We start from the raw sequence: 24,482 nt of genomic DNA on the forward strand, positions 1-24,482 counted from the left end.
GTGATGGCACTGTCTGTAACAGCTCTCCCTCCCTCCCTTACCAAGGGGCCGTGACTTCCATGATGTGAGACGACACTCAGCCCCATTTCCTTAATACCTCTGTCCAAAGACCCTACTCCCTCTTCACTCTCCCTCATTTACACCTGAGACTTATCCATGACTACCTCTGGATGGGTATCACCGATGCCCTTCCAAGACAGGCTCCAATTTTTTAAATAACTATTTATTTATTTATTATGTATACAAAGTTCAACCTGTATGTGTGCCTGCTGATCTCATTATAGATGGTTGTGAGCTACCATGTGGTTGCTGGGAATTGAACTCAGGACCTTCAGAAGAGCAGGCAGTGCTCTTAACCTCTGAGCCATCTCCCCAGCCCACAGGCTCCAATTCTAAACCACCATCTCCACCCTCAGTGCGGTGGGGGAAATCCTCCCCACCGCTCCCCAGGACTGTTGCAATGCATTCCCAGTGGCTCCCTACCTCCAGCTTGCGCCTCTTAAATCCAGTCCCCATGTGGCAGTGGCCGGAGTGATCTAAAGCGCAAGCCCAGTGACATCACTGCCCTGTATGAAGTCCTTCCTACAGTGCTTCTCCACAGACTCCAGAAGAATCTGTAGGTCTCACCCAAGGCTACTGCTGTTTACTGCTTCAGCATCCTCGTCTACACTTTCCAGGGTCCACTTCTTCACCTTTGGGGAATCTCAACTTGTCAGGGTCCTGGCCACACCAGGAGCTTCCTACTCCAGCACCCACCCCTTGGGATGCTCCCTGCACTACCCCCCTTGTTCATTTCTGTTTATCTTGAGGATGCAGTTCTGGCTTCGTGACTGGGAGCCTTCCTAACACTCAGCCTGGGCCAAGGCCATGGCGGAGTTCCTAGGAGGCCGTGTGTGTGTGTGTCATTACTCCGCAAAACCTTGGCGTGCTCTGGGAGGACAAGGGTGTTAACTCACCTTTCTATATAGCCATGCTATCCATGGACTGGACTCTCTCTCAAGTAGCATTTGCAGAATTGAGCTGAACCTCAAAGCTAACTTCCTGCCCCCTTTCCAGCATCCAAATATCTTATCCATTTTGAGTTCTTGCCTGCTAGTCCAAGGTTTTTCTTCCTAAATACAGCCCAAAAGCCTCCTCTGCAGGAAGCCTTCCCTGAGAAGCCCCACCAGACTGCTCCTCTTGGAATCCCCAAGCTCAACTCTGTTATGTCCCCTTAATATGCCTACCTTGCCTCTCTCTATTCTCTGAGAAGGGAGACTGACCCCAAAAGACTGTGCTGCCTAGGATCCCTCCAACACACTGAAATGCTTCCTTCTCTTGGTCCCTAGCATAACCACTTCCAACCCTTGCGCCTGGAGAGCAAGGACAGGCCTTCACTATTACAGCAGCACCCAGAATGGAGAGTCACTGTGAAAGGATTAACGTGTGGTTGTTCAGGGGCCTGCCTCGAGTTGCCAAATTGAACATTTTGTTAATTCTTGTACCGGCACCAAGGTGCACGTTTTCGTCTCCTCTGTGGTCATTCCGTCTCATCTCCCCGTGCCCCTCTTTGACGTCCTGTGAGTCCAGAGAGAGTGAGCTGTGAATTCGTTGACGGTAGGGCATAGGTCTCCTTCTCCCCTCACACGTTCAGCAGGGTTGAGGCTCAGAGCAGTCAGGCTGAACAACGGCTGTCCTGTCTGAGCTCTTTTCCTTTTCCACCCTGAGAGAGGCAGCAGAGTGAGGTGCTGGGGCTCCATGCAGCAGCCCGCTGGGCATCAGCCTGGGGCGACGTGCTTGTTTTGTAGATCGAAGACAAGGCCAATGTCAAGTGATGAGCAACTCGCACCATCCCTCCTGTTTCCTGCTTCTTTCCTCCATCCTCCTAGTTACAGCAGCCTAAGGACCAGCCGTCCACGCTAAATTAGACACATCTCACAACGCACCTGAGAAACCCAAGTCCAGAATCCCTGGAGCGCTGGACTCAGGAACCTGCGTTCCAGAGAATCTTCTCGCAATAAGAAAAATGAGGCATGTTCAGGAAGTAGGACAGGGTTCGGGTAGAGGAGCAGCATGCAAAAAGGTCCCCGGCAGAGGACAGAAAATGGCTTGCTTAGAGAAGGTTTAAGGGAACAAAGCTGGAGGACAGAGGCACGAGGCAAGAGGTGTTGCACATGGTACCCAAACCTTGACCTAGTCGAAACGCAGAAGACAACAGACTGGCTTTGACAGAGCCGCAAGTGCACTGCAAGTGATGATACACTACCACCTATTGTCTGTCTATCAGACACCATGTTTATGAAGGTTGTACCTACATAGCCTAGCCTCCCAGAAAACTAGATGGGACTTGCCTGAGGTGGGCCTCCATTATCAGACAGTGGAATACCCTTAGCCAGGAACCATGGCAGTGATCATATGAGCCACAGGACATCTTACCCGTCCAAATCCTCGCTCCCCATCCCAACCAGGCTTTCCACCCCACATCACACCGCTTGTCTGAGTTCTTCTCCACTGTGTGAAAAGGTATTGTGCTTTCTGTCAGCAGACCTCTGTCTGCATTGGTGCCTCAGCCAGTGCTGGTTCCACCGTGGGCACTGAGTGCGGATTAACCAAACGAGAAAACGGGAATTCAGTGCATGCTGTAGTCCTTCTTTCTGCAGCTTCTGAACATCAATCCTAGTTTTTCCTCTGGGGTCACATAAAGTGAATCTAATTCTCTTCCACACGATAGTCCTTTAAGCATGTGAGGAAAGTTATGACATCCCCCCCGAGTCTCCTTTACTTCTGACCAAATATCCTTCATTTCCAACACGCCGCTGCTCCCGCAGGCATCTTCCTGTAAACGACGCTGCATCGTCTCCACTCTCGACCCCAGCCTGCCACCGCAGAATCCCTAACCTCTGTTCTCTTCCATAGCAAAAGCACTGTGGCAGAACTGGGCACACAATCCCAGCATCCTCAAAAAAAAAAAAAAAAAAAAAAAAAAAAAAAATCATGCCGGAACGCTTCTCTCTGAGGTCAGTAGGGCTAGAGTTCCTCTTTGCAACACTAGTCTCATGTTAGGCCTCCTCTTATTGGGCAGAGGCATACTTATTTTGCCTATTTTTCTATGCTTAGAATTGTTAGAATTGGACTCAGAGATTTGCACAGGCCAGGAACGTGCGCTCGCGTGCATGCGTGTGTGTGTGTGTGTGTGTGTGTGTGTGTGTGTGTGTGTTTGTGTAACATATATACTCCTAAGTATGACCTGTTTAGTCTTGTATAGTGTTACTTGTATGTTTTTAGGGCTGGCCATTTGGTATCGGACAAATACCCCCGGGGAGGCTATCTCTGCTTGGCATCCACTAGTTGCCTACAATTCTTTGTATAGAGTTGAGGCCTGTTCACATTAGCATGCCAATTGTCGTTGTCCTTGGTCAGCTCCTATTTAGGGGAGTCATGTTGGTGAGATTTTATGGCTATAGCTTCTGGCATTCCCAGGAGACGCAATCTCACAGCAAATTCTCTGGTCCTCCGGCTCTTACAGTCTCACCACCCCCTCTTCCATAACTATCCTTGAGCCTTTGATTTCTGCAGTGGTAATGTGGGGGTATCCATTGGGCCTGGGCCCCACAACTCTTCATTTTGATTGGTGGTGAGTTTCTGTGGACCGTCTCTGTTACACCGCGTTTCCTTGATAAGGAGCGAGGGCTCCATTGCTCTGTGTGTGTTCCCAGGGTTTTGCTTTGGGCCTGTCCCCTCCTGTTGTTACTCATCTAATCACATGGCCTGCGTGTGCATTTGCACATATCTGTGTACCTACGTGTGTATTTGCACATATCTGTGTACATCCGTGCGCAGTTGCGGGTGGAGGCCTGAGGTCAACATCGGGTATCTTTCTCTGTTGCTCTTCTGCCTTATTTTTTTTTTTTGACATGGGGGGGGGGGGGGGGTGTCTCTCACCGAATCTACAACTTACATATTCACAGGTCTAGCTGGCTAGCAAAACCCAAGGACCCTCCTGTCTTTCCCTTCCCAGTGCTAGGTAGGATTGCAGGTATGCACTGCCACCCTTGCCCTTTTACACGGGGACCAAGGACCTGAACTCTGTCATATTAGCGTGGCAATCCATTTCACAGACTGAGCCATCTCCCCAGCTTTTAGTCACATGGTTTGAAACATCATTTCTTCTGAGGTCCTATCTCGGCTTAGACCTCCTCTTCAAGATCCAGTTAACTGCCTGTTAAACATCTCCAGGTGGGTGTCTAGTTGGCATCTCACACTTTTGTCCAAAACTAAGGTCCTGGACTGGAGATTTAGTTCAGTAGTAGCGTTGCGTGCTCAGCATGTGAAGAGCCCTGGATCTCACCCCCAGCACCAGCCAGCCCCCAAAAGCGACCGTGAGCCCCTGACCCTGTCCTGTCAGGACATACTGACTTCACCCCTCTAGGATTTAAGGCAAACCTTAGCACCTGACCCCTCTTTCTTACCTTGAATCCAAACTACCAGTCAAGATTGAGAGTTCTAAGTTCAAAGTAGCCCTAAAGATGGGTGCCACAGTGCTGGCCACCATTTTGTGCTGAGATAATTAGAGTAGTGTTATGAATTCTCGCCCTTCCTTCCTAGGTCTGCTTGTAACACAGCAGCCAGAGTAATGCTGTTCAAACAGAAATTCTAACACAGCACGTCTCTCCCCACCTGTCCCCTCCCCTGACCCACAGATGGCTCAGAGGAGAGCCCAGGTGCTTGCCTGGCCTTTATCCTAGTTCCTGAGACAGAACTTCTCAGCTCTCAGGGCTTCAAATGACGGGAGCAGTTTTGTTACTCGTGCTAGAGCGACAGAGGGTTGTTGTTTTGGTTTTTGCTTGTTTGAGACAGGGTCTCACGTGGTCCAAAATGGTGTGAACCGCTATATAGCTAAGGAGAGCCCTGAACTCCTAACCCTTCTCCATTTGCTCCTTGGGTGTTGGGATTAAAGGAGTATGCCACTGTGGCCAGCTCCACACTGGGCTTGTGGTGTGGGGAGTGAGTCGGTGACTAAGCTGGGAAGATGTCCACCTGACCAGGCAGGTAGGAAGGTTTGAGGATGTGAAATCCAAGTCAACACCCCGGACACTTGGGGTCCTGGCAGCTTCCAGGTTAGCGAACACAACGTGACTTATGAAGGATGTTAATCTTGATTCCTCAAGCAGAGGACACAGAAGCGTCATTCGGACCCTTCTCAGATCTCCACCCACGGGTCTCCTCCACTTCGTGAATTCTGCACCGGCTGGGGTGGTAGTGTCGGAAATGAGCCGTGGCTCTGAAGACTTCGTGGCGTGCACATTGCATTTATGCACTCACCCCTCCCCACATTACTAGTTCTTTCCCTCAATTGACTACATCCATGTTAGCTTTTCCTCAACTATACCGGGCACAGTCCTGCCGCAGGACCCGTGCACTTGCTGTTCTCAGTGTGCCTGTTTCCTTTGGATCTCTTCAGAGGTATTATCCTCTAAATAAGTCCTCCAGCCTGTGGGAAGCTTATATGTCTTATATGTCTTGCCACATCCTAGGGGCCCCTTCTAATTGCTCTATTTTTCTCCATAACCCTTACCATTCCCCAAAGTACTCATCTTGTAATTATTAATTTATCTTCTGGGTCTTTCCTTTACAGATCCAAGAGGCAGACATTTTCTTTTGCCATCTTAGTTATCATGGTCAACACAGCACATAGAAAATATACCTAGAAATGTAAAAACACTAAGTGGCTAGATCAGACTGTTAAAGCTCACCTTCTGTTCTCCTGTAAGAAGTTGTATTGGGGGCCTGGAGAGATGGCTCAGTGGTTAAGAGCACCACCTGCTCTTCCAAAGGTCCTGAGTTCAATTCCCAGCAACCACATGGTGGCTTACAACCATCTATAATGTAACCTGATGCCCTCTTCTGGCCTGCAGGTGTCCAAGCAGACAACACTGTATACATAATAATAAATAAATCTTAAATTAAAAAAAAAAAAAAAAAAAGGAGTAGTATTGGTCTACTTCTCAGTCAAGTGAGAGTCCAAAAAGGGTGGAAGCTCTCTCTAGATGTGGACGCCACACAATGCCTGGGACCCCTACCCTCCCCAGAGAGGACTTCACAAGAGACTCAGCCTTGGTCTGGAGGTGGGCAGAAGTGGGTTTCCCTTCTGCCCTGACACTCTTGAGTAGCTGCCTTTACGCTATGCCTCCAAAGCATGGAACTTAAGAGTCACAGACGTGGCTCATGTGCACACAGGGAAGGACCATGTCCTCCATGCTGCTCGCTGCCTAAAATCTAGATACAGTACCGCCCCCGCCATCCAGTTTGAATCTTCTGAACGAATGTTATAGGTGGCTGTCCCAGTGAATCCTAATATCCACTATGAAGGTATACATCATCAATGCCATGGTACTGATGGAAATGCGGAGGTGAAGAGAAATTAAACAATTTATGTTTCACAACGCTATTGGGATGGAAAGACAGGATTAAATGCAGGGTCTTCCTGCCTCAGAGAGCATGAGCATGCTGAAGTGTTGCCTCAAAGCCTCACTACGTACAAATAAAGTTAACTTCCGTGAGCCTCAGTTCTCCTTTCCGTCTATAAAATATGGCTGTAAAGACTGGATGAGCCACAGTTTATGAAGTACTTAGCCATATACGTTTTATGCAAATGAAGCTATTAGTAATAATCATGATTATAAAATTGACAGGAACTTCCACGAGCTCTTTTATCATAAACACCATGGCTCTCAGAGCACATGAAGCGAGCAAACAGTAAGCTCTCCCCTGGAGGAAAGGAGCACATGGTGTACCCACAGGAAGAGCCACCACTCAACCTGCCATGAGTCCTCCCAGACACCCATGCCTTGAGTGGGAGCACGCAGGGAGCAGGAGGCTCAGCCTGTGCTGCTGGTCTTCAGTCCTCTGTTGACACTCACCCCACCAAGGCCTCTCCACAGGCCGTGTTTTCTGCTCTGCTTCCCCGTCTCCTCTGAGCAGTGACCCAGGAAAGCAGAGACTTTCTCCACCTCTGTGGAGCTCAGCAGTCAGTCTCAGGGAAGGTGATCCAGAGAAAAGGTCCCCAAGCTGCCCCAGGCTTCCCTAAGCTACAGCATTCCCAGACACAGAGCCCTTTATCCCTGAAAGGGAGCAGCCAGGCAGAAAGACAAAGGCCATATCTGATTCCAACAGGGTGAAGACCACAAGCTGGGGTAGGGAAGCTTGCAGAAGGGGCCAAGAAAAGGTCTGGGGGGGGGGGACTGGAGGAGGAGAAGAGGTGGGGCATCAGCATTCTTATTCTTCTCCCTTCATGATGGGGGGGGGGGGTGGGGGGTGGGGAGGTTGGGAGGGCGGGATAAGAGAAGTCTCACAATCGTGTCACAATTCACATTTCTTTTTTCTTTTTCTTTTCTTTCTTTCTTCTTTTTTTTTTTTTTGGTTTTTCAAGGCAGGGTTTCTCTGTGTGGTGTTGCCTGTCCTGGACTCACTTGGATTCACTTGGTAGACCAGGCTGGCCTCGAACTCACAGCGATCTACCCGCCTCTGCTGGGATTAAAGGCGTGTGCCACCATGCCCCGCTCACAATTCACATTTCCAAGACTCTTTTCCTGCAGTTCCTTTCCCCAGATAATCCCAGTGTGGCTCTCACAGCCCAGTTGGGTACACTTCCTAGTAGCGGATGTTGGGTTGACATGGTCCCTTAAGATGACACACAGGCCTTTACAGACCGAATACAGAGAGTCACACGCAGAGAGGCAAGGACTAAAGCAGGCTGCCTGCACAGGAGCCACCCGGCTGCTATCCATACACATCCTTACCTACAGGGCAGGAAAACTGTACCAGCTTCCAGCGACAAAGACTTTAGCATATGCAGTGAACAGATAGCCCGGCCCTTAGTAGGGATTCAGTGAACAGTGCAGAAGATAATGGGGATTGTCCAGGGGAATCCGATCCCATAATCTCACCCGTCCCATAATCCTACCTGTCCTGCTTCACATGAGGAAACTAAAGCCACACCTAATGGAGTGAAGGGATGGGACTGCTTGTGGTGCAAGATTCTGAAGCGTGTCCTACCTGCCTTCCCCAGGGGAAGGGTCACAGGTCACTGTCACAAGCTCCTGGTGGCCTGGACTGCTCTGGTTCTGAGGGTCGTGGAGAGGTTGTCTTTGCTTTCTCTGCCTTCACCCGGTGCAGTAGACCTCAGTTCATGTATGCCTTCAAATGAGTACAAGCTGCAGCCATGACCTGCCAGCCTCTAAGAGCCTGGTCTGCTTTTCCCTGCTCTCCATCTCCTCGCTTCTTACCTCTGTCAGGCTTGCTTGCCATCCTTCGCTGCTCTGTCAGGCCATTTTACATCTGTCCCCACTGTCAGGCACAGAATGAGAGCCCAGTTCTTCCTCTATCTATTCCTGAAGGCTGAACTCAGAAACTGGCTTACAGAAAGGCCTCAGTACATTGGGTTAAAGCAAGCAAGCAAACAAGTGAGTGAGTGAGTGAGTGAATGAACTGGAGTGTGACATCACTCCCCGAGACCTGGGCAGGAAGAGCAGGGAAGAGTCCTGAGGGAAGACATACCAGAGAGACCCAGTCCTCCCACACTCCCCACAGGAGAACCTCCTGTGCATCAACTGTCGCCTTTCTTGGAGCTCTGCACATGAACAGTCGTGAGGAGATGGCACGGTTGCCAAAAAAACAGAAACCAAACACATCAAAACAAACCAAAAACAAACCATAACAACACTACCCACAAGTGACAAATACAGTCCTCTCTCAAGAGCGAGACAGACTCCATGCTTTACCTCTGGGACCTCCCTTGGAGCTCAGTACACTAACATATGTAGCAACCTCCAGGCCATCTGGAAAGAATGCCCTGAAAGAGGCGATTCATATCTCACAGGGCCAGACAGTTTTTATATCCTAGGCATATTTACACACAGAGTGAGGAGCAGAGGGAAACAAATGTGCTAAGCCATAGGGTCCCCTCTAGACAGTGGCTTCAGGGACTGCGAGGCAACCAAGGGAGCAGCCCAGTTTAAAGACTGGATATGGGAGTGCAGTAGGAATCTGAGCACACTGCAACCCAGAGATCCACTTGTACTGGGTCCCCAGTCCCCTGCCTCAGCTTGCCGGGCTCCCACGTGCCACCTCATCTCACCTGTCCCTTGCCACTCTCGTGTCTTCTGACCCCAGTCACAAGTCAATGCTACTGTTTCCTCTGCCGGCCAAGTGGTGGGAACGAAGGGCAGTAAAGAGAGCAAATAGCACATGCTGTGCATCCAGCAGTTTTACTGCTGGCAATTTGATATAGAAAATTATCTGAGAACAATGCTAGAGGGTCATAAAAGTAAAAGGATTTCCATTTTACTCTCTCACAGACAGTTCCAAAGAAACCTAGATGCAGGCATTGTCAGCAGAGCCCAAGCATTTATGATGCAAGACCAGGCAGCCCGAGCTTGGGCAGGGAGATGAAGCCTCGGCGTTGGAAGGGATGGCAGAGGCCACTTTGTCTACTCTGCCTTCACAATCAGAAGTCCCCACCCAGCATGTCCAACATGTGGCCTCTCTTCAGGAACCTAGTGGTAGGGCTTGCTCCCTCATGAAGCATCACTTCTTCTTTTTTTTTTCCCCCAGCTCTGATATTAAAAAGCAGTTGGTTTTTTGTTGTTGTTGTTGTTGTTGTTTGTTTGTTTTATGGTCAGTGGGATGCTGCCACTCCATCTCAGGCTAGGCCTTTTGTAGTTCTAGAATGGGTGAACAAATAGCTGGTACAAAGAGCTAAGGGCCCATCCTTAATGCTCCTTCCACATGACCTAGGATTTTCTTCTGCCCAGACCCATTGGAATACTGCTTATGTTGTCTTCAGCGTGTGAGAGATCTGAGGGGCCAGATCAGTTTGTTCTCTAATGACACACCAAGAAGCACCCCTAAAAGAAGAAGACAAAGTATAAAGGAATCTGGAGACGCCAGCCCTTCATGTTACCATCTTGAATGCACACCCCAACATTTATCCCCAGTTATAGGTTTGGGTTCCCTTCCTGTCCTCTGCCCACACCCACTGCCTGTATCTGACCCCTCCAGCTGCTGGAGGACCGGAACCTTTCTGCCTCCATTCAGCTGAGCATCACGGACAACAAGGACATGAGGGACGGTAGTGAAAGATGCCACATAAACACAACTGGAACAGAAGGCCAAGTGGATGGACACTCAGGATGCAGACCACACATGAAAGAACGAACAAGGTCTCTAGCAGGCCTGCCTCCATCGGCCTGGAAGAAATGGCTAGTCTCCTCCTTCGGCAGCTAGGCAGATAGATGGCAAGTCTAAGGAGAAGGATGGTAGGCACAGAGCCAAACCCTAATTCAGCTAGAGTCGCCACCAGCCACTGGCATGGCAGTCCTGCTCTGGCTGACTGTAGAATTGATTCCTGGTCAGGGAGAGGGTTCAAGTGGCAAGGATCTACTGTAAAGCACGAGGGCGTTCCTCTGGTCCCTCAGGCGAGATCTGAGGAAAGAGATCAGATGCCCGGAACACTGGAGATGAGCCATCAGCTACTGGGAGAACTCCAAAGGGAAGCCATCTGATGGGGAGCGTGGTGTGGTCCAGCAGAGGGTACTGGTCCCTGGAAGAAGGCTACATCCAGAGCTTAGAAAGAGAGTTGAGACACAGTGGCTGACAACAGTGAAAACCATGCTCACTTGTCATATAAATGTATAACGGGCATTTTGCTAACTACTTCATGAACATAAATCTATATCGTGTTTACAGAGGCAAGGTGGCTAGCCCCTTTCACATATAGAGGATCATGGTGGCTCATGCCTATAATCCCAGCATGCAAGAAGAACTGCTCTAAGTTTAAGCCAGCCTGGGCAATATAAAGTGAGACTCTGTCTCAAATCACACACACACACACACACACACACACACACAGTTCAAGGGGTTAATTAGAGAGAAGAGGCAGTGTGGTCAAGACCCAATACCAGCAGCTACTCTCCAAGTGTCACTGAATGGGTTAGGCAGGCCCCATGGCCAAGAGATGCATGGAGTCCCCAAGGACACAGCTAAAGCATAACCTTAGCACAGAACCCCATTGTAGTTTAAGGTAGACCTACCAAGGTGCTTCAGCCATAAAAGTCACAAAGCCCTCGAGCTGGATACCCTTACTCCCATCTCATGATGTTTTTGGTCTCTCCTAAAGTATCTTTCTTCTTTAGACAGCCTGCTCTCCACCCCAAGTCATCTTCTCTTTGCCCTTCGAAGCCAAGGAATAGGAAAGCTCTCAGCTGTCGAGATACCTTGCTTATCAGCCAACCCATCTTCTTGTTTTAAAACAGAAGACCTTTGCCCTCCATAAGTTGACCAAGGTTGTGCCAGTCTCTCTGGTCAGCAGGACTGATGTGTCCACCAAATCCTTCTTGTTAGGGACTGTGCCTCATCCTAGACAACACATACCATCCATGAACCCACAGGTTCCCTTCCATGGAGTCTGTTATGTTCCTTCTCGTAGATCCTGTCCATCTGGAGAGCTCCAGGAACCCACCCTGACTGCTCTCACTCACCCTCCCCTTCACCATTCATAAATGCGGGACACCCAGCACACTGCTTTCTCCACGATTCATAAATACGGGACACCCAGCACACTGATTTCTCCACCATTCACAAATGTGGGACACCCAGCACACTGCTTTCTCCACAATTCATAAATACGGGACACCCAGCACACTGCTTTCTCCACCGTTCATAAATGCGGGACACCCAGCACACTGCTTTCCGTTACCTGAGCATCAAGCATGCCTCTTGTGCCAGCCTGCAAACGAGCTTTGTATTCTTCCTCCTAGAGCAGCGCCGTAAACCTATTGCATACACTGTCTACCCTCTCTGCTCTGTAGTAGCCATCTAAAGAAGCTGCACTAGAAAATATGTCCACAGCAATGAATGAATGAACGAATAAATGAATGAACGAACGGATGAACAGTTTGTAATTCTTCACTCGGATTCTAGGCTCCATGAGGTAGGTCCCTTTTGCGTTCTAGTGTGCATGGAATTCTTGGTCTTTGATTTGTAAAGTCAAGACTCAAGGTTCCTCTTACAGTGAAAAAAGACAAACAAGCTATTAGGCTTCTGGATTGTCCCTAGACTCCCTTGGTCTGACCACTGCTTTAAGGAATCTTGGCTGACTGTATCCGTGAGGATTTGAGGTTAACTGGAAACTTAGCCAGTGAATAAATCTACCCCTTGGCTCTGTGTCGTCCTGCAGGATGCCTTAGCTTCCTAAATGTTTCTTTAAGGGGCAAGAACATGACCTTCTAAATTCCTGGGATATGAACAAGATCTACATGGCGTGTAATCCCAGCATTTTAGAGGCTGAGACAGGAAGATAACCTCAAGTTCAAGGCTAGCCTGGGGTTCACAGTGAGCTCCAGGATAGCTCAGTCTACATGGTGAAACCCAGTCTCAAAAATAAAACAAACGCTGGAGAGATGGCTCAGAGGTTAAGGGCACTGACTGCTCCTCCAGAGCTCCTGAGTTCAATTCCCAGCACCCACATGGTGGCTCACAACCATCTATAATGTGATCTGATGCCCTCTCCTGGCCTGCAGGTGTATGTGCAGCCAGAGCACTGTGTACATAATAAATAAAATAAAACAAATGAATAAAACAAGCCATCTAAGTATCCATCTGGCAGGATTAAGGGCATGGTCTCCATCTGGCAGTGACGTGCTCTAGTTCCTTTATCATGAAAACTATGTGAAAACCTAAGAAATTGTGGTAAAGGGAGCTAGACCAGAGACAGGGGCCCAAGTTTGGATTTCAGATATACCCTCATTTCTGTAGACCTTAGTACTCACCCAGAAAATAGGGTCATTAATTCCTATTTAACAGACCTCTGTGTCAATTAAAGTAAATTGACCAACAGTAAATAGAATGTTCCACAGGGCCTGCTGCTGAGAACAGAGATGGAACTCATAACTTCATTCGCTGCTTCTTGACTTCTCTCCTTTCTCCCTATTGACCTATGCCCCCACTCCCCCAATACCTCCATCCCCCCCCCCACCCCCGCTTTGGTTTCCATTGTAGAGCAGGCTCTTACTTCAGTTCAGACCCCTTCCCTCCACTGGTGGAGGAAAATGCCAGAGTCAATGGCAGGATGGTCTGGACTGTCTGAAACTCAGCTGTGAAGCCATGTGTGCAGGTGTGACCATAGCAGTGTGTACAGGTGTGACCTCAGCGCGCGCGCGCGCGCGCACACACACACACACACACACACACACACACACACTGTTCTTCCTTCCTGAAGCACATGTCCTCAGGCTCAGTTCTGAGGGGCCTGTTCTCAACAGGTTCCTTCTCAGAGAGAACAGAAACTGCCAAATGGTAAGTAATTGACCCATTAGGAGGATACTAAGAGCTGCCCAGACAGGAGACAATGGCAGGCAGCTGCTAAAAGTTTCTGTTTCAGGTCTAAGGGTCTAAGAACAGACACAAAACCAAAAAAGTAAAGTGAAAAAGAGGGAAAAGTAAAAGTAATTTTTTAAAAAGCAGAAATAAGTAGAAGTACACACACATAAACACCACACATACAAAGACATATACAAACTACATACATACATACATATATACAACACACAAACAACACACATATATACTCACATAACACACACACACACACACACACACACACACACACACACACACACACACACACACACACACCGCTCCTGGGAATTTGAACCTGGGTCCTGTGGAAGAGTAGCCAGTGCTCTTAACCATTCTCTAGCCTGCTTTGACCTTTTTTTTTTTTAACGAAAGAAAACAAATCCCTTTATATGTGGTGGATGGAAAACAAATGTATGATTTTTCTAGCACCTCTGGGTAGGCCCAAGCCTATAAAAAGCACTCCTGCTTTACCTGTCTATGATGAAGATCATCCACAAAGACCTCCTCTTCTTCAACACCAACCATACAGAAATAGCAAGAAATCACAACGGCTTACGTTGATGAACAGCTAAGCGCTCACAAATCACTTTCGCATCCATTTTAACCTTTGAGCCATAAAAACCTCAGTCCTAGGAAGCTGAATCTCAGAGACGCTCAGTGAATTCCCAGGGTTCTCATTAGCACTCAGAGACCCTAAGTCAGAACCCACATGGGGTTGCCCCCACTAGTTTGCGTCTGAAATGTCCCCAGTGGCCCGTGTGTTGGAAGTGTTCTCCCTGGTTGGCATGACTATTGAGAAGGTGGTGTGACCTTTAGGAGATGGAACCTACAGGAAGAAAGCTGGGCTCCTGGGTGGGGATGCTGGGTGGAGATGCTGGGCCGGGATGCTGGGCCGGGATGCTGGGCCGGGATGCTGGGCCAGGATGCTGGGCCGGGATGCTGGGCCGGGATGCTGGGATTCTAGGCTCCCCTCTCTGCTTTATCTGCTTCCTGTCTCCATTACATGTGATCCTCTCTGCTATGTGCTCCTGCTACCAGAGGCTGCCTTGTCATGAGCCCAAAAGCAAAGAGCCAAGCAACCATGAGCTAAAACCTCCAAAATTCCTTTAAAAAAAAAAAAAAAGAAATATATATATATATATATATATATATATATAATCATAAACATTTTGTCACAGCAATGAAAAACTGACACTATTGATACATTCTTTCCCTGTCAGATCACACTGGAAGGCAGAAGAACTCAGTGAATGACGAAGACACTGGAGAACAGCTTTTCAATCTGAAGCTTACGATCCAATTATAAACTTCTGGAATATGAAGGAAGCCAAGTGCTTGGATGGGTGTAAGAGTAAAGTGGAAATTGTGACAGGTGAGTCCATAGGAAACCGCGGCAGCTAAAATTAAGACAAGAATGACGCGGCCGAGACTTCAGCCCAGTAGTACAACACTTGGTGAGTCTGCATCCAGCCTTAGCTTCAGTGCCCAGTGCTGAAGACCAAACCAGCACCAAAGGAACTAAGAGGGCTTCCACCTCGGAGCAAGGACTCAGCGGTGTGTAGTGATGAGTGCAGAGGCAGGACTCAGGAGAGGGAGCAAACACCTTCCTGATGAGATGAGCTTCAGGGAAAGGACCAGTGGGCAAAGCTGATAGCAACACCCCAAAGCTCCTGCTGGGGCCCAGAACTGCAAGCTGCCCCCTCAAAGTGAAAGGTGGGGCTGGAGAAATGGCTCAGCTGTTAGGAGTGCTTCCTACTCTTGCAGAGGACTGCAGTTCAGTTCCTAGTGCCCGTGTCGGAGAGTGGCCTCAGCTCAGTGGGATCCAAGGCCCTCTCCTGGCGTCCTGCATGCACAAGCTCACACGGACATACAGAAATAAAAACAAAATAAATCTTTACCCAAAAAAGTAAAGAAAAAAGTGTATCTCCATGCATGTACTCAAACTCTACTGTATGACAGATAGGGGCACATATACCCTCTACCTGGCACAACCCCCATGGTCTAACTCATCACTGATCCCCTACATCTCATGCCCCTATTAGCCTCTTTATCAGAGAAACAAGAATCCTTGCTCCAGCCAGGCATAGTGGTGTGCGCCTTTAACTACAGCACTCGGGAGGCAGAAGCATGTGAGTTCAAGGCCAGCCTGGTCTACAAAGTGAGTCCAGGACAGCCAACTATATGCCTAACACTTAATTTTTGTCCTATCTCATGTTCATGCATTTTGTATGTGCATGTATATGATATATTTTATGTGGTGTACATTGAGTTCATGTGTAGTAAGTATGTGGTATATGTGTGACATGTGTATGGTGTGTTCAAAGGGTTCATATGGTGTTTGCTGTGTATGTGTGTGTCGGGGGTGGGGGGGGGGTGTCTTGTTTTTGTGACCCAGGCTGGCCTTGAACTCATGCAATCTTTCAGCCTCAGCCAACAGCATTAGAATTACAGGTATATGCCAACACACCCGGCGCATTGCATGTTTATCAGGACTTTTCAGTTTAGTTTTAATATTATTTATTTCTGTGCGTGCATGTGCAGACACCTGCCACAGAGCACATGTAGACAGAAGACACCTTTTCCAGGAGTTGGTTCTCTCCCTCTGTTATGTGGGTGAGTTCTAGGGAGGAAACTCCAGTTATGAGAATTGCTAATAAGTGCCGTTTACCTACCGAGCTGTCTCACTGTCAGCACAGTCTTTCCCTCACTGTTTTTTGCCTTCAATGGACAAGGGATGATCAGTATTACAAGTTTACAAAGATTCCAGAACTCACCCACCATTCAGACTCACTGTTCAGGTACCCCTCCCTGCTACACATCTGCGAGATATGCACCCACTTCTGATGAGAAAACTAGTGGCTCTGGAAGACTCGACAGCTCATCCACAAGGAAAGGTGACCGTAGTGCACGCACATGCAGTGATTGAATTTGGTGTCTCCTGATTGGCATATAGACCCTGTGCCCTATAAGGTACCCAGGAAGTACCACTGGTAAACCCACGCCACCATCAGTTACAAATAAAAGAACCGGAATCCTAACACTCAAAACCTCAAGGACATTTGTGTTTATATGTGTCTATATGGTGGACAGAAGGAAAGAATGAAGGGAAGGGAACAGGGAGGCAAAGGAAGCGGAAGCACAGAGGTATCTGCCTGGAAAAAACGGGGCTGGAAACAAAGGGGCGCTTCCTCCTTCTCACTCAACATTAGGGAAGACATCCCGCCACCTGTTTCCCATTACAGCCTTCAATTCCCTCCTCATTCAGGGGACCTGAAGCACAGAGCTGGCTTGCTGATTGATTTAAGTTTAATTCATTTGTGTAATATCCCTGTTCAGAGCAATGTCTAATTAACACTTTTGTGGGGGGAGGAGGGAATAAAACCTCCCATATTCATTAATGAATGGGGGAAGGGAGGAGAAGCTCTCTCCCAGGCAGTGAGCTCTCGAGTCTACAGGCCTGTGTGCTGGCTCGATCTTAGAGATGTCTTAATGAGACATGTCTTCATAATAGGATTATTGCTCCCTTTGGACTGGAAGCAGCAAATGGACCTGAGCTCGGCTAGGGGGATGGATCACCAGCACGACATGAGTCAGCAGCACTCACACCCACGGCTGGGGGGGACCTCGATTCCAGAGGGCTCATCCCAGGAAGGGAACCATAGCTAGCAAGGCTCTCACTCTCAAGAAAAGCCCAAGTATGGATCCACTTCTGTCTGGGTTCCTCAGCCTCCCCAGGGCCTTGCAGAGAGAAATAATCTCATAGATATGCTTATGACTTCACAAATTGTTAACATGATGCCTTATAAACATTAGTTTTACGACAAACGAACGAAGGAATGAACAACAACACTGTTTAGCAGGCAAAGACACAGAGAAACCGAGGAACTCACCCAAAGTCACAAAGATAAGGTAAGCAAGGACTGAGTGCGGAGCCCACATCGTCTGACTCAGAAGCCTGGGCTTCTGGGGGAGCAGGCTTGATTGGCAGGTCATTAGACATGTGCTGTGGCTCTCCTGAGACATTCCTAAAGCCCTGCTGGGGATGAATGCAAAACAGGCATTAGGGTGTGAACTTCAGCTCCTAGAGAGAGAGGAAACATCTAAAATTATATGTTAGAGTCTTAGGGCTGGAGAGGTGGCCCAGCGGTTAAGAGTACATACCGCTCTGACCGAGGACCTGAGTTCGGATCCCAGCACCCATGTCAGGCAGCTCACAACTGCCTACGGCTGCAGCTGCAGGGAATCTGATGCCTTCCTTTGGCCTTTGCAGGCGCCTGCATTCACACGCACATACCTACACACAGACACACACAAGCATGCATAGCTTCTAAAAAACACATTTTAAAATATTATAAAAATATAACTACAAATTGTATTATCAAATCATAGTAAGAGTTTGAGGTGAGGGTGGAGAGTGGCGCACAGCACTCAAAGGAGTGTCGAAGGAATCTCTGCCCTGCTATAGGATTCTGCAATCTGGGATCCATCATCCACCATGACTTCTAGTGTGAAATGTGGAATTCATACAGGAAGTGGAGGTAATGACAGGAGGAGTTGGGAACACCCAGTGTTCATCTGAGTGACCTTAGGGGACCTATTTATCCTGCCCAGGTTTCCGTTTAAAAAAGAAAAATTATGAATCACGCGTTGCCAGACACACAAGGATTTCTTGAGGTCGAATATGCATGAAGAATCAGGAACATCGGCCTAACGACAGTGAAAAGGAGCCATTTTCACAGCTCATCATTCTACGTTTTAAAACGTTCCTACCGTGTGCATTAGCTCCCAAAAATATAAATTAAAATTTCACAAGACTACTTTAAGCCCTAAAGGTATACATACATTTTACACATATAATTTCACTGACTTCTCCGGGCAGTCCTGTGTGGTAGAGATAATTTTCTCAATTGCACATAAGGCAACTGAGGCCCGGCAAACCCAGATAAGTCAGCTGGTGGCAGATATGTGACTAAACATTTGGTCGTCTAGGATTAAAATTCTTATCTTTCTGATTTCAGAGCTGCAATCTCATACTTCCTCTTTTCCCTACATTAATTATAGATGCTTATTCTATATTAAAAGCTCAGTGTTGAGAGATGAAATTGGAGTATATTGAGGAATAAATTTCACTATATTGCTATGGGTGGGGGGGAGGCTGAAACTTTCACATCATTATCTAAATGTAGGATTTCCATAACTACTTGCCTTACAACTAATTCAGCTGTCTATTGGCTGCCTGAAGAAAATTATTTTAAAATTATATATATATAAAATAAAAATTTATATATATACACACATACATATATATTCTTAAATGTGCACTTTTGTATGTATACACATGAGGAGGGTGGTGGCAGATTTTTCTTATATATAGAAAAAGGGAGAGGAAATTAGAATGGCCATTGAATGCTGTCCCGTGGTCTGGCAACATGGAGACCGACGCAGGCAACTTGCCTCACACGACCTTGAAAATACGGCAGATTCTTCCTTGAATTCTGTTGCCTACTGCCCTATACGGCCAATCCATGTCAATGCTCTGGTAGAGGCTGGTGCAGATAACCACACAAGAGCAAAGATCATTTTAATTTAAAGGAAAACAAAACCTAAAGGTTCAGCAGACAGTGTCCCACGGTAACACACACACCAATGCCTGGAGGTCAGGGTCTGCAGCCTGGCCTCTCTGTCATGAGTGTACCTGTTGGGAGATGGAGGTGACATCTACTTGTGGAATTGTAGTGAAAACCACACATAGAGCGGTGAGAACTCCTTACTAAATAGAAAATTGTTATGTACCAACAAAAAGGACAATAGGTGCTAAGGTTCAGGTTACTGTTATAGCACGTGCCTAGTGTGCAGAAGCCCTTGGATTTGATATCCAGACAAAAATAAAATGAAGAAAAACTTATAAAATCGTAAGCGAGCAAAACCCTCAAATGCTATAATCTTGAAGCTTCCAACAGGAAAATGCTTCCTGGACTCTGTATCCCCAGCATCAGAAAGTGCTTTGTTCCCATGGTCCCCACAAAGAAGCCTGGCACATCAGAAAATATGAGAGAGAGAGAGAGAGAGAGAGAGAGAGAGAGAGAGAGAGAGAGAGAGAGAGAGAGAGAGAGAGAGAGTCCTAAAGTTTGCTACACCCAGCTTTGGGAGCAACTAAAAATGAAAGGAAAAGCCCTAAATTCCATCCAATTTGCATCAACTTCTCTCTGGTCATTCTGGAAGGGAAACTTGACATAGCTCCTCTTAAATAGCAGACGAGTTAGAGCAAATTATCATGCACTTCACTCTGAGGACCCAGTTGGCCAGGAGACCTTGAACAGGCAGACAAAGCCAACCAGGTCCCAGCTTACCTGGGGTTCTATGACCTATGGGTTCTATAGAAAGTGAAGGTCAAGGGTCGGTGACAGAGAAACATGGAGCAGACAGAACAGTTTATCTGGCATGTTACAAGCCCAGTGGCAGAAGGGACCAGGCCTCATCTTGGGGACCAGGGAGTACATAAGCGAGATGGGAGTAAGAGAAATAACATTAGCCCTCCTGAGACTGTAACGGGAGAGAGCAGTGCTGGTCTGGTCTTCCCTGAAGTTTCTAGACTACTCCCTGAGGCTTGCCCACCCTGTCCCAAAGACTGAAATCCTATTTACTAACCTACCCTAAAGGTGAGGTACCCTCCAGACATTCTAATAAGACCTGGTTTCTGCTGCTCAGAGCTTTCTGGTCATGCTACCCACACAGCAACCCAGCATCCCCTGCCTTGCTCTGAGACCTACTATGCACCAATCTTCTAGCCTGCTCTGCTCCCCCACAGCTGTACACTTTTTGAAAGCAAACAAACAAACAAACAAACAAACAACCAGCACAGGCTCTAGCCTCTGATTCTAAAGCCACTGCCCTGTCACATGCTATCTGTGACTGTGGATAAGCGGCTTAACCTCTTGTGTAAAATAATGGGGCTAATTAAAAAAAAAACCCTCCAAAAATCACTTGATATCATTTGGGAAGGTATCAATGCATGGTTTGTACACGAGGACCTAACAGACAATTATAACCAACTTCATCTGACTTGAAAGTCCGTGTTCTGTCCAAATTTGGTCTCGCCTCTTCACATATCTCAAAAGCATGCTGCCATCCATCTATCACAGACTTGCACACGCCTCACAGAACAGTGTCTCCAAATCACCGTTCCGTACTTCATAGACCCCACAGAGCATCAGCCAGAGACCCCAAGCAGGAAGGAAAAGGCTTTAGCGGTCAGGAGGTTGGCGTCTCCACCGCCTATTGGCTGTTCAAGAAGCAGCAGTACTGAGAGGACTGGAAAAGAAAACTTTGGTTGCAGCAATTTCTCACACATCCTCTGGTCTCCTTATGGCTAGGACTCAACCGAGAGTCCGGGCTACAAGCAAATCAGTGCGCCATTGTGTCACAGAAGCTAGGCTAAGTGTAAGTCCTAAGAGTCACAGCCTTCACAGTTAGCAACAGACCCTGCCCTGCCCTACCCCATCCTCGTGCCAAGCCACTTCCTGCTGCCCTTCTGCCTGGTCCAGCATTGCTTTGGGTCTCAAGAACTCCTCTTGCTCAGGAGGGTGGAGGCATGGCAGAGAACGGAGCAGGCCTGAATGTTTCTTTTGCCTTCCATTTTCCTTGTTCCTTTCCTCTTCCGTCCCAAACTTTCCAGGCCTTCTTTTCCCTCCCTCAGGGCTCTCGGTTTCCTGGTTCCTCCGCCCACCTTGCTGTATTCCTCTAACCCTGCCCCCCCCCCCCCAATCATTTCCACCTCTTTCTCCAGAGCTTCCTGTTCAGAGCCCTTTCCATCCCCTCCTTCAGTTTGCTGCTCTTCTTCTTAGCTGAAACCCTAGGTGGCTCTACTGACAGCTTCCTTTCCTTGCTTTGGCAGTCTTGTTTGGGCCCCCTTTTTCAGCTCTGCCCAGCCAGCTCTCCTTCACCCACCCCTGCTGTTCTCTCTTCCACCCCTCCCTCCCTGCTCTTAGCCACCCTCATGGTTAACCACGTCACCTTTCTCATCTGCCACCTCGCTAAAGAGAGGTTATTCACGCACAGTTCTATCTTGGTGAGTGAGCTTGGGAAACCTCCAAGAGGACATGGTTAGCGTTAGTGCCGCCTAGATGCCACTTGCTGGCACTGAACAGGAAGCCCGGTGACAATTTAAAGTTTGTGGAGTTAGAACTAAGGCAAAGCCCCATCCAGAACGCTGTCACCACACAGAGGCAGCACCCAGGACTTTGTATAGAGTCACCAGAGGTCAGCTCGGTGACCTAGGCTGCCACATCTGCTGTTAAGGAAGTCTAAAAGGAGGACCCTGTTGGGGTGGCGTCATTTTTGGGCAAGAAATTCCAACTTTTGAGTCTCTTAGCCTCATTTTGCTACCTCTGGTTTTAATCCTGAGGCCAGACGAGCTGAAGGGAAGGAGCTTGCCAGAGGGAGGACATCTGACCTCTTTCTCCCAGCCTGCATCCTTCTTCAGTTCTCTTCTGGAAACTTCCACTCTCCTGTATGGTTTTCTATAGCTGGAGCTGGAGACCCTGCTACAGTCACCCTCGGGGGCTCCAGCATGACTTGCTTGCCGTGGGGGTCCAGGCTTTTGTCTCTACTCTCTCTGCTTTTACTTCCAAGTTCCATTTTTCTAAGATGGTGCTAAAGGAAGGGGTATCGTTCCTAGCAATGTAACTTGAGCATCTCCCTTCCATTTTTTTTTTACAACTTTAACTCCTTTCAGGCAGGGCGTGGTGGCGCACACCTTTAATCCTAGCACTCAGGAGGCAGAGGCAGGCGGATCTCTGTGAGTTCGAGGCCAGCCTGGTCTACCAAGAGAGTCCAGGACAGCCAAGGCTACACAGATAAACCCTGTCTCGAAAAACCAAAAAAAGGAAAAGGAAAGAAAAAAAAAACTCCTTTCAATTGATCTAACCATAAATCTGGAAGAGCTCTAAGGAATAATTTAATTCCATCTTTACTTGTACATAAGAGCCTGAGTGGCCAGAGCAGTTACATATTTTGCCCAGTCTCACTGAAACAGAATGGCCCCCATAGGCTAGCATGTCTGAATAATTGGTTCCCAATTGGTGGGACTATTTGGGAAGGATTAGGGGGTGTGGCCTTGTTGAAGGAGGTGTGCAGGGGGGGGGGGGGGGGTAGTAGGCTTTCAAAAAACTCTTGCCAGTCCCAATGTTCCCTTCTCTGCCTCCCTCCGTTGTGGATCACGATGTGAGCTCTCAGCTGCTGCTCCAGCAGCCTGTCTCTTTGCTTTCACGCCACCATCACAGTCCCTAGAAGCCCAATCAAACTCCTTTTTTTTTTTTTAATAAGCAGCCTTGGTCATGGTATTTTGTCACAGCAATATAAAAGTAATTAATACAATCCACAGAGAGTAAGTATCTAAGGCCAATGAGAAAAGACATCCAAGTCTCCAAGTCTCCCGATTCTCTCTCTCTTTCCTCTCTCTCTCCTCTCTTTCCATATATATAAATATATGTGTGTGTGTGTGTATGTATACATGTGTGTGTATATAGATAGATATAGATCCCTCTCTCTCCATATACATATATATGTATATATGTGTGTAGATATAGATAGATATAGATACACATAGATATCCCCCCCTCTCTCTCTACTGCTAAGCTGCCTACTAGTCAAAAAAGAGACAACTGATGGCCCTGTATAGTAGACAAGGGATTCTCATTATTATGCCTCCGTCCCTCCTCTGTTTTAAAGTGCCTTTCAATGTATTCAGTCTCTTCGCTGTATTTGATATGAATGTTGTTGATCTTAAACAAAAACTTGTTTAGCTGTGAGCTCCTGGGAAGCTAATAAGCACATTGTATTCATCTCTGTTTCCTCAGCATCTGACTATACCTGGCACCCTGCAAGTGCCTGCCAGATTGACAGTAAAATGGAAACATATTGTTGATATCCAAAACAACAGATTTGCATCAACAGGAGAGTAAGGAGGTTCTTTCTGGAAACAAAATGGCAAAATATAGCCCAGTCCATAGAGAGCCAGCATTCCCCCACATTCCCCAGCATCTCAAAGGACAGTTAGTCTACAGAAGGAATGGCTGAGAACCCTAACTTGCACTGCTGCCCTTTCTAAGGGTCAAAGGAAAATGGCCTTCCAAGCCAGGGTTTCTGCGTCTGGGTGGAGCACTTCATGGCTGCGGGCCAAGCCAAAGAAAACCTCAGAAGACACCTGAGAACCCTGGAACCCTATCATTGTGTGGGCCCCACTGGAACCCTATCATTGTGTATATGTACCCCACCACTGGCTCTTCTCTGCCACTCCCATCCCGGTTCAAGGTCTGCCCTTGCATGAGCACCACACTAAGCATACACAGATCAGGAATCCTGGGAAGTGAGGTAGGCCCATATCACTGCAGTAGTAGCCCTGTAGACACCCTCACACAAGGCAAAGGAGAGTGATGGGATGCAGAGGATGGGTAGGAGAGCAGAGGCCCAGCAGAACCCTTCCATCCAGTTACTGTACTGTCTCAGCCCATCTAAGATGGTACGGCAGTTTACTTTTTTTTTCTTTTCCTGGACATTCGATATGGGCTATAAGGAAGGATCTAAGGCAAGTCCTGACTTTTAGAAGGTGGCACATCTGCAGCAGGGATGCGAGGGTGTGCTAAGCTTAACCCTACCCAGTGCAGCTCCAGGGGCCAAAGATAGTAGGGAGGGCTAGGAATGTAGCTCAGTGGGTAGAGTGCTTGTCTGGTGTGTAAGAAGCCCTGAGTTCCGTCTCCAGTACCTCATGAACTGGATGTGGTGGTGCAGGCCTTCAACGCCAGCTCTCAGAAGGCAGAAGCAGGACAGAAATTCAGGTTATTCTTGACTACATAAGTGAGTTTGAGTCCAAGGATACACAAGACCCTAAGAGAAACACACACACACACACACACACACACACACACACACACACACACACCCCAAAACAAAACAGTGGTGGCACTTAGCTCTAGCAGAAAGAACCTTTGCTGGACTGACAGTCGGGAGTCAGGTCTTCCATGCCAGCTGAGTCAGAGTAAGCTGTGTGCTTTGAACGGGTGGCATTCCTTTTCTGGTCTTTAGTTTCC

At 47.9% G+C, this 24,482-nt stretch overlaps 1 protein-coding gene across 1 annotated transcript in view; it reads right to left on the reverse strand.

Annotated features, from left to right (window-relative positions):
* Window positions 1–24,482, reverse strand: part of Kirrel1 (kirre like nephrin family adhesion molecule 1) — a 67,796-nt gene that overhangs the window by 39,376 nt on the left and 3,938 nt on the right. Inside the window, exon 2 of the mRNA XM_051157422.1 lies at window positions 17,286–17,428. Coding sequence (XP_051013379.1) covers window positions 17,286–17,428 — 143 coding nt within the window. The remainder of the gene's footprint in view (window positions 1–17,285; window positions 17,429–24,482) is intronic.

This window comes from Acomys russatus, chromosome 15 (assembly GCF_903995435.1).
Source record: "Acomys russatus chromosome 15, mAcoRus1.1, whole genome shotgun sequence".
NCBI classification, from domain to species: domain Eukaryota; kingdom Metazoa; phylum Chordata; class Mammalia; order Rodentia; family Muridae; genus Acomys; species Acomys russatus.